Source organism: Ostrea edulis, chromosome 1 (assembly GCF_947568905.1).
Source record: "Ostrea edulis chromosome 1, xbOstEdul1.1, whole genome shotgun sequence".
Classification (NCBI taxonomy): Eukaryota; Metazoa; Mollusca; class Bivalvia; order Ostreida; family Ostreidae; genus Ostrea; species Ostrea edulis.
In genome coordinates, this window is record NC_079164.1 from 3,549,669 (window position 1) to 3,562,781 (window position 13,113).

Below are 13,113 nucleotides of genomic sequence, written 5' to 3' on the forward strand. Positions count from 1 at the left end.
ACAAATTAAGATTTAACTTTGTCACATAGTTTCTAGAGTCGGGGCATATAAAAAATGTACATGTAGGTATGAATGTACAAATGGAAACTTTCTTTCTCAAGAGGAAGATTACAAATTTTCAAATTCATATGTAAGCATGCTCTTATCAAGTTTCTTGATTCAGGAAGACAGTTTTATAAAGGAATGCAGACAATATCTATTTTTAGAAAATTTCCTTACAATGTATTGGTAACAGTATAGTAAACTTCCTTACAATGTGTTGGTAACAATCTAGTAAACTTCCTTACAATGTATTGGTAACAGTCTAGTAAACTTCCTTACAATGTATTGTTAACAGTATAGTAAACTTTCTTACAATGTATTGGTAACAGTATAGTAAACTTCCTTACAATGTGTTGGTAACAGTGTAGTAAACTTCCTTACAATGTATTGGTAACAGTATAGTAAACTTCCTTACAATGTATTGGTAACAGTATAGTAAACTTCCTTACAATGTATTGGTAACAGTATAGTAAACTTTCTTACAATGTATTGGTAACAGTATAGTAAACTTCCTTACAATGTATTGGTAACAGTATAGTAAACTTCCTTACAATGTGTTGGTAACAGTGTAGTAAACTTCCTTACAATGTGTTGGTAACAGTCTAGTAAACTTCCTTACAATGTATTGGTAACAGTCTAGTAAATTTCCTTACAATGTATTGGTAACAGTCTAGTAAACTTCCTTACAATGTGTTGGTAACAGTCTAGTAAACTTCCTTACAATGTGTTGTTAACAGTATAGTAAACTTGTCTGTACGCATCCTTCTGTAGTGTAGATTCCTCTCTGTTAATATCGTGACCTCTGGGGGTCAGTGTAATATCGTGACCTCTGGGGGTCAGTGTAGATTGCTCTCTGTTAATATCGTGACCTCTGGGGGTCAGCGTAACACCGTGACCTCTGGGGGTCAGTGTAGGTCCACAGCAGGTGTGGTCAAAAGTTAATCAGATTTATTTCTTTGATTAAGGTAAATCGGTTGGTTAGATGTATATTGTTTAAAGTCCTGCTAGAGAATTTTTCACTCATATGAAGATGTCAACACTGCCAGTGAAGGGCTGCAAAATTTAGGCCTATGCTCGGTGCTTAAGGCCTTTGAGCAGGGAGGGATCTTTAATTGTGCCACACCTGCTGTGACACGAGACCACGGTGACACAGGGCCTAGGTATTTGCAGTCTCATACAAAGGACCCCTGCCCCCATTTTGTCACCTCTTACGACAAGCAAGGGGTACCGAGGACCCAGACTGGGTATGTATTCCCTTCCTGTTTTGATGTTCTACAGGAAAAATAACACTGACTTCAGAAAACAACAAGTCTGATACGAATCTTTGACATACTGACCTTGACCTCGTCGCCGTGCATCCGGAGACTGAAGTCTATTTTGTTCCTGGTCCTTTCACCTCTATACAAGTAGGGAGTCTGAAAACAGAGAAAGCAGCAATCAAAAATAAATTGTCAAAAGGAAATGCAACTTTCATTTTCAACTCCCACAGACCTAACTGTCTTAGAAATCAAGAATTGTCAGTAAATTCATACACAATAAATTCTTAAATCCAGTAAATGTTTCATGGTAATATCCAGTCTGTCTAAGGTCAGACAGAGTCATATAGAATATCACACTCTAATGTTGATCTCGGACCTGGGATTGGCCCCGAGAGTTGATCTCGGGCTCGGGCCGAGATCACTCGAGGGGCAATCCCAGGTCCGAGATCAACATTAGAGTGTGATATTGTTTATATCATATACCTAAAACACAACAAGTTGATAAACATTTTTTTAAAAATTGGGGGGGGGGGGGGGGGTGGTTATTGACCCAAACATAAATACATGGTATACTGTACAACAATATTTGACTATTTTATTCCTTCAGTGAGTTTACTTTAATGGTTATGTTTCCAGTACTATTGGCATAGTGAAACATGCTAAAGTCTGGGTTTTGTAGCTTTATTCCACTGCTGGTCACAATAATTGGATGATTAATCATGGACATCCCCTCATGTGGTCTAGAATCTGGACGTTTCAATTAACTGAACTGCTTGGCTGAGAAACTCGTCATATCTATCGCTGTGCTGTTCATGTACATACTATTAAGCAGCTCCTAAGGGCTTGCTAATGAATACTAAAATTGGAAATAAGTGAATTATTTTTATTTCTTTTTTCGGATTTACCAAACTCGCCCGTTTTCATTATTTCATATAATTTGTAAGAGTTGTAGAACTTTGTTTACGTGGCGTCATCGTATGAACGGGAATGTTTACAGATCTGATGCTGCTATTTATTTGCTTAGGGAATGTTACCTTATACTGAAGTAAGTTTTTTTTTTACCGTTTCCCATCTGTTTAGCATCTATAAGTCGTTGAAAAACGTCGGAAGATATTGGTTCTGCTTTTCTCGTTTTATTGCCAAGTCCTCGGGATTTTAGATTTCAGAAATCGTTTTAAAGCAGTTTTCTACATCAAAATTACCGTAAATTAACATTTTGATCTCCATTAGGACCGGGAATTTCTAATAATGCTTTAGCATCACCCTCCATAATCCTCCTACTGTTTTCTGTCGCCTAGAACGTTGATTGTTTTGAAATGAAGTTAAACGTGTTATTGTTCTAAATAAACAATTGTTACTTGGGTTACCCCCCTTTGCTTAGATACTTGCTACAATTTAGCGCTGTTTTTGAAAACGTTTTTATTTAATTTTTCTGCTTAAATTAAATTTTGTCATGGAAGAAAGTATTATATTTGAAAAAAATTGTGTCTAACATCATTTTTTCATATAGTTATGTTAGATTTCAAAAGATTAAAGAAGAAATAGCCATTTGAAATTTGAGGGCGAGACAGCCTCTTGACAACGGGCCGAGACAGAGATATCTCGGCCCTTAGGGCGAGACAGCCCTACCTACTTGCAGCTGTCTCACCCTAGCCAAGATAGGTGTATCAGGGCTGATACACTACTAGGTATATGATATAATAAAATATCAGGTAGTAAATGTCCCATTGATACGGTAAAGATCTATTACAACTGCTTAAGTCTGTTAGCATTTATATGTACACCATGCATGTATAACTGTTGTCGTCTTGATATACGTCTTACAGTGAAGTCAATATTACACATAAATCAGCACACTCCAGCCACCTAGAGTTTCTCAGGTGATAATCCTCTCTTATATTTATGCCACGTTTATGAGGAGCATAGAAACACAACATTGGCAGTGTTTAACAAACAGCTGATTTAAGTGGTAGAAATAAAACGTGGAGAAAATTGCTCTTGATTTAATTAGAAAGCTTTCGTACCTGAAGATCTGTCGAGTCTTTCTGCAGCACGATATATCGACCGGTCCACTTATGATCGCTGTTTTCACACATCTCTTTCTCTTCGTCACTCAGATAAACATGTTCAATTTGTTTAGCATGGTCTGTAAAACAGATACTGCAGTACATTAATTACATTTTGACTTTGATATTTTAGCAATATCTATTTTAAAAGACTGGAAGTTCTGAAAGAAATGTAAATAGAATGTAAATGTGAGAAATAAACTGAATTTTTTAGGAATAGATTAGGGTATTTACTACAACACTTCACGATGACCTACTTTTCATGAATTGCTAACACGCTTCATGAAGTACCTGTATACCAGTGTGAATCATCACATACATGCACCCTCAGGTATTTTTAAAATAAAAGTTTATTTCTTAAAAATAATCAATGAAGTGTTTTATATGCATTATAAATTTTTGCAGAAAAGTCATTAGGTTGTTCATAGGGGTATAGTGATTAATTGACTGCGATTAACTAACTGTGATTAATTAATTACTGGAGGGGTACATGTATTACACCTTTATTTGATTAATTGACTGCGATTAACTGACTGCGATTAATTAATTACTGGAGGGGTACATGTATTACACCTTTATTTCATCAATTGACTGTGATTAATTGACTGTGATTAATTGACTGCGATTAATTAACATTACCATCAATGTCCTCCAGCTTCAGTTTTCTTCTGTACTGAATACGGAAGAGGAACAACTCTAGAATAAAGGCCACCACAATCGTCATAACGACCTACAAATATAAATGTCATGAAAGAAAAACAGTAAAATATCATAGAGAGAAATTTTAGGTTTCAGAATTTGTCATGAACAAAAGAAAAATGCCAAGGTTTAAAAATGATCAAGACAATCAACAATGAATCAAACAATAAAAATCACTGTCATTAATTCCAAAATGAATTCCAACCTACTGGTAATACATATGCACATTTCCTCACTGATTGTTCATTCTATGTCGAAGAGAGAAATATGTGTTTTCATGATATGTACAAGCTAATAATGTGATACATATGTACACATACTAATACTTATCAGGAAGTACACAATTAACGCCACCATGAATGCAGAGAAGGTCACAACAGAAATAGATATATCAATATAAAGAACAGAATGGTCGCCACATCACAAAGAACAGAATGGTCACCACGTCACAAAGAACAGAATGGTCACCACATCACAAAGAACAGAATGATCAGCACATCACAAAGAACAGAATGGTCACCACATCACAAAGAACAGAATGGTCGCCACATCACAAAGAACAGAATGGTCACCACATCACAAAGAACAGAATGGTCACCACATCACAAAGAACAGAATGGTCACCACATCACAAAGAACAGAATGGTCACCACATCACAAAGAAAAGAATGGTCACAAAGAAAAGAATGGTCACAAAGAACAGAATGGTCACCACGTCACAAAGAACAGAATGGTCACAAAGAACAGAATGGTCATCACATCACAAGGAACAGAATGGTCACAAAGAACAGAATGGTCACTACGTCACAAAGAAAGAATGGTCACTACATCACAAACAACAGAATGGTCACCACATCACAAACAACAGAATGGTCACAAAGAACAGAATGGTCACCACATCACAAAGAACAGAATGGTCACCACATCACAAAGAACAGAATGGTCACAAAGAACAGAATGGTCACCACATCATAAAGAAAAGAATGGTCACCACATCACAAAGAACAGAATGATCACCACATCATAAAGAACAGAATGGTCACCACATCACAAAGAACAGAATGGTCACCCCATCACAAAGAACAGAATGGTCGCCACGTCACAAAGAACAGAATGGTCACCACGTCACAAAGAACAGAATGGTCACCACGTCACAAAGAACAGAATGATCACAAAGAACAGAATTGTCACTACGTCACAAAGAACAGAATGGTCACCACATCACAAAGAACAGAATGGTCACCACGTCACAAAGAACAGAATGGTCACCACATCACAAAGAACAGAATGGTCACCACGTCACAAAGAACAGAATGGTCACCACATCACAAAGAACAGAATGGTCACAAAGAAAAGAATGGTCACAAAGAACAGAATGGTCACCACGTCACAAAGAACAGAATGGTCACAAAGAACAGAATGGTCACCACATCACAAGGAACAGAATGGTCACAAAGAACAGAATGGTCACTACGTCACAAAGAAAGAATGGTCACTACATCACAAACAACAGAATGGTCACCACATCACAAACAACAGAATGGTCACAAAGAACAGAATGGTCACCACATCACAAAGAACAGAATGGTCACCACATCACAAAGAACAGAATGGTCACAAAGAACAGAATGGTCACCACATCATAAAGAAAAGAATGGTCACCACATCACAAAGAACAGAATGGTCACCACATCATAAAGAACAGAATGGTCACCACATCACAAAGAACAGAATGGTCACCCCATCACAAAGAACAGAATGGTCGCCACGTCACAAAGAACAGAATGGTCACCAAGTCACAAAGAACAGAATGATCACAAAGAACAGAATTGTCACTACGTCACAAAGAACAGAATGGTCACCACATCACAAAGAACAGAATGGTCACCACGTCACAAAGAACAGAATGGTCACCACATCACAAAGAACAGAATGGTCACCACGTCACAAAGAACAGAATGGTCACCACATCACAAAGAACAGAATGGTCACCACATCACAAATTACAGAATGGTCACCACATCACAAAGAACAGAATGGTCACAAAGAACAGAATGGTCACCATATCACAAAGAACAGAATGGTCACCACGTCACAAAGAACAGAATGGTCACCACATCACAAAGAACAGAATGGTCACCACATCACAAAGAACAGAATGGTCGCCACATCACAAAGAACAGAATGGTCACCACATCACAAAGAACGAATGGTCACAAAGAACAGAATGGTCACCACATCACAAAGAACAGAATGGTCACCACATCACAAAGAACAGAATGGTCACAAAGAACAGAATGGTCACCACATCACAAAGAACAGAATGGTCACCACATCACAAAGAACAGAATGGTCACCACGTCACAAAAAACAATTTCGGAATGGTCGCCATGTCATAACAATCTACCAATAAATTACTGGAGGGAAAGAAAAGGCCAAACAAAATACCACCACAACACAAAACACCGTCACGGCAATATACCAAATAATCACTGCTGAATGAAATCCATAACAACTGCCATGGCAATTATAATTAGTGCATGTATGATTTGAGAGTAACATTGAAAATTTTCATCTTATGAAAGCCATTGTTCACTGAGGCCCACAGCGAAGACTGACAATAGTTTACAAGGGGTGTATAAAATTTTCCATGTTACCTTCAACTATATGCTCCATTGAATGTCATAAATTTATTAAAAATACAGGTATATAACAAAGCACAAAACGCCATCTGCACATCAATTTGATGCATGTGATTTATCCTATAATACAATGTACAAGGGCTGTTCGATATGTAATGTGTATTGTACCACAGCATGATAACGCTTTGCACGATTTCGTGGATGATGATACTCTTGAATAGCTCTATTCAATACCTTTTCAATGGTATAAACATACAGCCCCATGCGACTTTTTCCTTTTTCCAAAACTTAAAAAGTTCTTATCTAGTCGTCATTACAAGTCCCGACAAGCCTCAGTCAGTGCCTCAGAGGTCTACCTAAATTAGCATACCGTGACACATTTCAGAAATGGATTCAGAGATCGAAATTATGCATTTCAAACCGCGGAGAATACTTTGAAGGGATGTAATGTTCATTTCACTATTTGAGTCGAATGCTTTTGAGATATCATACAATACACATTACATATCAAACAGCCGCTCGTACATGTATAACAGCCGTTGTCAAGTACAGTAATGTTTCCCATTGCTAGAACTGTAAAACACACATAGTGAAATACTGGGGAGGACCAATTTTAATTTGTTATTATTATTTAATATCATTATTGTACTTTTATATAGCGCTTTATCTAATCAAGACAATATTAGCCTAAAGTGCTTTACATGTAACACAAACTAAAACAAAGAACAAAAAATACACAGAAAAGGGCATAAAATAATACTAAAATTAACATAGTAACTATTTATAAATGTAATTTGTTACAGTATATAAGTTCATAATACGTTTAAAACTACATGGAATGAAAATCCCTTTGTAGTAGGCATGAGTTCGTTATAAGTGTGTTCGTTATAACCATGTTCTACTGTACTGTCACCCTGTAGAGAGTGCAGCTTTTACACACACAGGGAAACATGATGGGTTTTTGGCCAATCAGATTCAAATATTTTACATGAAAGTATAGATATCAGCCAATCGGATTCATAGAGAGAGAACCTTACCATCATAACTAGGTAAAATGTCATGAAGAAGGTGCGTGATACTTCTCCAATGTGATGCGCAAACCCTTCCTGTAAAATCAGAAATACACAGAGTTACACACCTTCCTGTAAAATCAGAAATACAGAGTTACACACCTTCCTGTAAAATCAGAAATACACAGATAGAGTTACACACCTTCCTGTAAAATCAGAAATACACAGATAGAGTTAAACACCTTTCTGTAAATATCACAAATAAACAGTTACACACCTTCCTGTAAAATCAGAAATACACAGATAGAGTTACACACCTTCCTGTAAAATCAGAAATACACAGATAGAGTTACACACCTTCCTGTAAAATCAGAAATACACAGATAGAGTTAAACACCTTTCTGTAAATATCACAAATAAACAGTTACACACCTTCCTGTAAAATCAGAAATACACAGATAGAGTTACACACCTGTAAACAGTAGCATTATATCGTAAGCCTGATATGTTCAGCTTGATAGAGATACATACCATTATTATAAACCAGTTGTTGACGACTGTTAGCTCAAATAATGTCACTAAAACAGAAAATATTGAAGCAGTTTAATTAGTACTATCACTGAAGATCATACAAATTTATACATCGTAAACAAACAACCATGCAGTAAAATTATTTCATATCAAAGAAATTTAAATCTTTACCCAAATATCTCAACCAACCATTTCAAGCTGAACATTTTGTGTAATATATTGTTATCCAGGGATTTTTTGTTTTTTTTTGTTTTTCAAACTACCACCCCTCCCTTTGAAATGGGAAAAATTAGCGACATTTTCCTCAAATTGGGAAAAATTATTCATAGTACATTAAAATGGTAAAGATGCATAAAATAATCAAATAACAATTTTTTATGTTTGAGGTTTATTTCAGATCTGATTTTAAATCATAAAATAAATCATTATTTAACATTAAATATGTATTGGAAGTCAGTACACCTTGTATAGATATTATTTACTTTTTCTAAGAAATACTTATTGTCTAACTTCATAAAGAAAATAATAAATCATTAATTCACCCATAATCTTGTAAATATTATATTAATAATCAAGTTTCCCGAATGTCTCTCCTGTTTGTATTTTCGGATTTTAGTAAAACCCTATACTGTTGGCCACTTCCTGTTATTAGTCTGACCCTACATATAATGGCAGTCAAACGAAATTGTCAACAATATGGCTTAATGTGTATCTGGAAACTATATATTTCGCTGTATATCTGCTTATATGGATGCCTCTATTGTTTTACATATTTTTTACAAAACCTTTTGCATGTGCAGTGGTTTGGAGAATAAAACTGAAGAAAAAAACAGATTTACTCGTTGTCAGCAATATACGGTAACTTTTTTTATTAAATGTCCTAATTTCCCTAGATCTGAAATGGAAAAACATATATATATAATTGGGAAAAAATAGCTAATTTTAGTGAGGGGAAACAGCCGAATATCGGTGGCATTTTGGCCCCCCCCAAAAATCACTGTTATCGATCGTCAAATGTAATGTAATCTTGGTCTGGCTGTTACACAATGTTAAAATAGAGATTGACTTTCCCCCAGATATAAGTATATTTCTGAAGTCGTTGAGATAGAAGTACCCAGACTAGTAAGAGATTGACTTACCCCCAGATATAAGTATATTTCTGAAGTCGTTGAGATAGTAGTATCCAGACTAGTAAGAGATTGACTTACCCCCAGATATAAGTATATTTCTGAAGTCGTTGAGATAGTAGTACCCCAGACTTGAGGACTCGTTGCTGTATCTATAGAATGCTTCTACGCTGGAGTTTCTGCAAAGTTAGTCAAACAAAAGAAATACGTGGAGCGCCAAATTAACTTAAACTTAAATACTGCAGATATCTTTAATTATTTGAAGATATCAATTCATTTTATGCACACAATAATTCAATAAAAGATCTCTTCAAATGATTAATGATATCTTCAATTATGAATTGAATGAAAGAAAACAGAGGTGAGCAAGCTCGCACACCCCACACTCCACCATTGCTTGACAATGCCTCACATAATGAATGGTAATGCTATGCATCACTGCAAGAACAGGACAGACAGACTCAAAATTCAAGTTCAATAAGGGCATAACTCCCACAAAAATTATTGAATCAGAATTTACTGGGAATATGCACATCTACACAGTATGTCCTTGTAAAGTACAATGTTTCACAAAATTCTGTTCAGCGGTCTCGGAGAAGTTGCGCTGACAAGAACAGGACAGATAGGCTCAAAAGTCTACTTTCAAAAGGGGCATAACTCCCACAAAAATTACTGAAACAGAATTTTCTGGGAATATATGCACATCTACACAGTGTGTCCTTATTAATTACAAAGTTTCATGAAATTCTGTTGAGCAGTCTCAGAGGAGTTGTGCTGACAAGAACAGGACAGACGGGCTCAGAAGTCTAAGTTCAAAAGGGGCGTAACTCCCAGAAAAATTGTTGAATCAGAATTTCCTGGGAATATGCACATCTGCACAGTGTGTCCTTATTAACTACAAAGGTTAACAAAATTCTGTTGAGCGGTCTCAGAGGAGTTGCGCTAACAAGAAAGGGATTGACGGACTGAGAGACTGGTCAAAAACATTATACCCTCCGCAACTTCGTTGCGTGGGGTATGATAATACGAGTTGTAGCTGTGTGATCATGAGAGACACGATATCTATATTTCTTTGTTACAGACAAAGACACTGTAAGACTGTAAATATAACTGGATTTTGTGTTATTACAGACAAAGACACTGTAAGACTGTAAATATAACTGGATTTTGTGTTATTACAGACAAAGACACTGTAAGACTGTAAATATAACTGGATTTTGTGTTATTACAGACAAAGACACTGTAAGACTGTAAATATAACTGGATTTTGTGTTATTACAGACAAAGACACTGTAAGACTGTAAATATAACTGGATTTTGTGTTATTACAGACAAAGACACTGTAAGACTGTAAATATAACTGGATTTTGTGTTATTACAGACAAAGACACTGTAAGACTGTAAATATAACTGGATTTTGTGTTATTACAGACAAAGACACTGTAAGACTGTAAATATAACTGGATAACCTTGGTCGATAAACCAAGGACACACAGTACTGCAGATAAACAGGACTTACTTGCAGCAGTTCCTGAGATCTACACACAGTGCTGCAGATAAACAGGACTTACTTGCAGTAGTTCCTGAGATCGACACACAGTAGTGCGGATAAACAAGACTTACTTGCAGCAGTTTCTGAGATCTACCCACAGTACTGCAGATAAACAGGACTTACTTGCAGCAGTTTCTGAGATCCACATACAAGAAACACTCCATGGCAACGATGGCAAAGAAATAGTAAACCAGCATAATAACAACCACCAGACTGAAAAAAAAGGTTAAAGGTCAGGCTAAAAATAGTCATTGTTACCACATTCGTAACATAGCCTAGACAATGACTTGTTACATCAAATGAATCCGAGATAATCTAGCCCTTTGAATACAATAAGGACACAATATCATAGAGCTAATAAATAGTCTATTATAAAATCTGCATAAAATCTAGAGAATGTTAGTGTTCAATATCCTGAGAATTTATTGAATGCTAACTTTGCATTGCATAAATTGTATGCGCCCGAAACATTCTGAGTATGAGCGTTCAATATTGACGTTACCGTAACGACGTAAACAAGCCAAAATGGCAGACGACAGTCCTCCGAATCTGACAGAGCCGGTATTTGATATTTACTTAAGCAAATGTTTTACTGTACATAAATTATAATGTCCCCATTCACAAAATTAGTTTGCTTCATGCATTAATGACAGGTTGAATATTGAACAGTTAAGAAAAAAATGCTGATATTGCACACCTTCACCTTAGATGCCAATATTGATGAATTCTCATCTATTTTGGAATATTTTGAGTGAAAAGGGATATAATTTAACAACTAAATACTTTAGCTGAATAATAAAAGGGTTATTGAACTTATATTGGTGAATATTGGCACTCGTTGGCTGTCAAAATGCACTCGCAAGCTCGTGCATTTTCAAAGCCAAATCGTGCCAATATTCACCAATATAAGTTCAATAACCCTATATTATTGTATGCTGGAGGATCTTTAAAGTAATATTGTTGTTAGGTGATCATTATCATTTTTTTTAAAAACCATTTAATGTGAATCTAAAAAATAGCCATGACTTTTGAACATCTTTACCTGATGAGTCTGGAGAAGAGGATGAACAGCGTTCCTAGGACATCTCTGTAACTTCTCTTCATCCGGAATAATCTGTCAAAATAATGTCAAATTAACAGAACATGTTTGTAACTTCATCCGGAATAATCTGTCAAAATAATGTCAAATTAACAGAACATGTTTGTAACTTCATCCGGAATAGTCTGTCAAAATAATGTCAAATTAACAGAACATGTTTGTAACTCCATCCGGAATAATCTGTCAAAATAATGTCAAATTAACAGAACATGTTTGTAACTTCATCCGGAATAGTCTGTCAAAATAATGTCAAATTAACAGAACATGTTTGTAACTCCATCCGGAATAATCTGTCAAAATAATGTCAAATTAACAGAACATGTTTGTAACTCCATCCGGAATAATCTGTCAAAATAATGTCAAATTAACAGAACATGTTTGTAACTTCATCCGGAATAGTCTGTCAAAATAATGTCAAATTAACAGAACATGTTTGTAACTCCATCCGGAATAATCTGTCAAAATAATGTCAAATTAACAGAACATGTTTGTAACTTCATCCGGAATAGTCTGTCAAAATAATGTCAAATTAACAGAACATGTTTGTAACTTCATCCGGAATAATCTGTCAAAATAATGTCAAATTAACAGAACATGTTTGTAACTTCATCCGGAATAGTCTGTCAAAATAATGTCAAATTAACAGAACATGTTTGTAACTTCATCCGGAATAATCTGTCAAAATAATGTCAAATTAACAGAACGTCTCTGTAACTTCTCTTCATCCGGAATAATCTGTCAAAATAATGTCAAATTAACAGAACATGTTTGTAACTTCATCCGGAATAATCTGTCAAAATAATGTCAAATTAACAGAACATCTCTGTAACTTCTCTTCATCCGGAATAATCTGTCAAAATAACGTAAAATTAACAAAACGTCTCTGTAACTTCTCTTCATCCGGAATAATCTGTCAATTGTCAAATTAACAGCGGACTATTCTTGTTATGAAACAATGTACTGACATACTCACCTGAGAAGTCTAAATGGCCGGAGGACTGTGATGTAGAAAAACGAGTCGTTGAAGTACTCCCCTAATAAACCAATGACACTGGTCACCGTCACCAGAAAGTCAAACCTACAAAG

The 13,113-nt window shown here is 35.7% G+C and overlaps 1 protein-coding gene across 1 annotated transcript in view; it reads right to left on the reverse strand.

Moving 5' to 3' along the window:
• Window positions 1-13,113, reverse strand: part of LOC125664453 (two pore channel protein 1-like) — a 45,929-nt gene that overhangs the window by 6,723 nt on the left and 26,093 nt on the right. The window contains exons 17-25 of the mRNA XM_056151036.1: window positions 13,001-13,105; window positions 11,971-12,042; window positions 11,052-11,141; window positions 9,458-9,555; window positions 8,250-8,296; window positions 7,746-7,814; window positions 4,007-4,097; window positions 3,326-3,447; window positions 1,380-1,457 (exon numbers count right to left, since the gene is read on the reverse strand). Coding sequence (XP_056007011.1) covers window positions 1,380-1,457; window positions 3,326-3,447; window positions 4,007-4,097; window positions 7,746-7,814; window positions 8,250-8,296; window positions 9,458-9,555; window positions 11,052-11,141; window positions 11,971-12,042; window positions 13,001-13,105 — 772 coding nt within the window. The remainder of the gene's footprint in view (window positions 1-1,379; window positions 1,458-3,325; window positions 3,448-4,006; window positions 4,098-7,745; window positions 7,815-8,249; window positions 8,297-9,457; window positions 9,556-11,051; window positions 11,142-11,970; window positions 12,043-13,000; window positions 13,106-13,113) is intronic.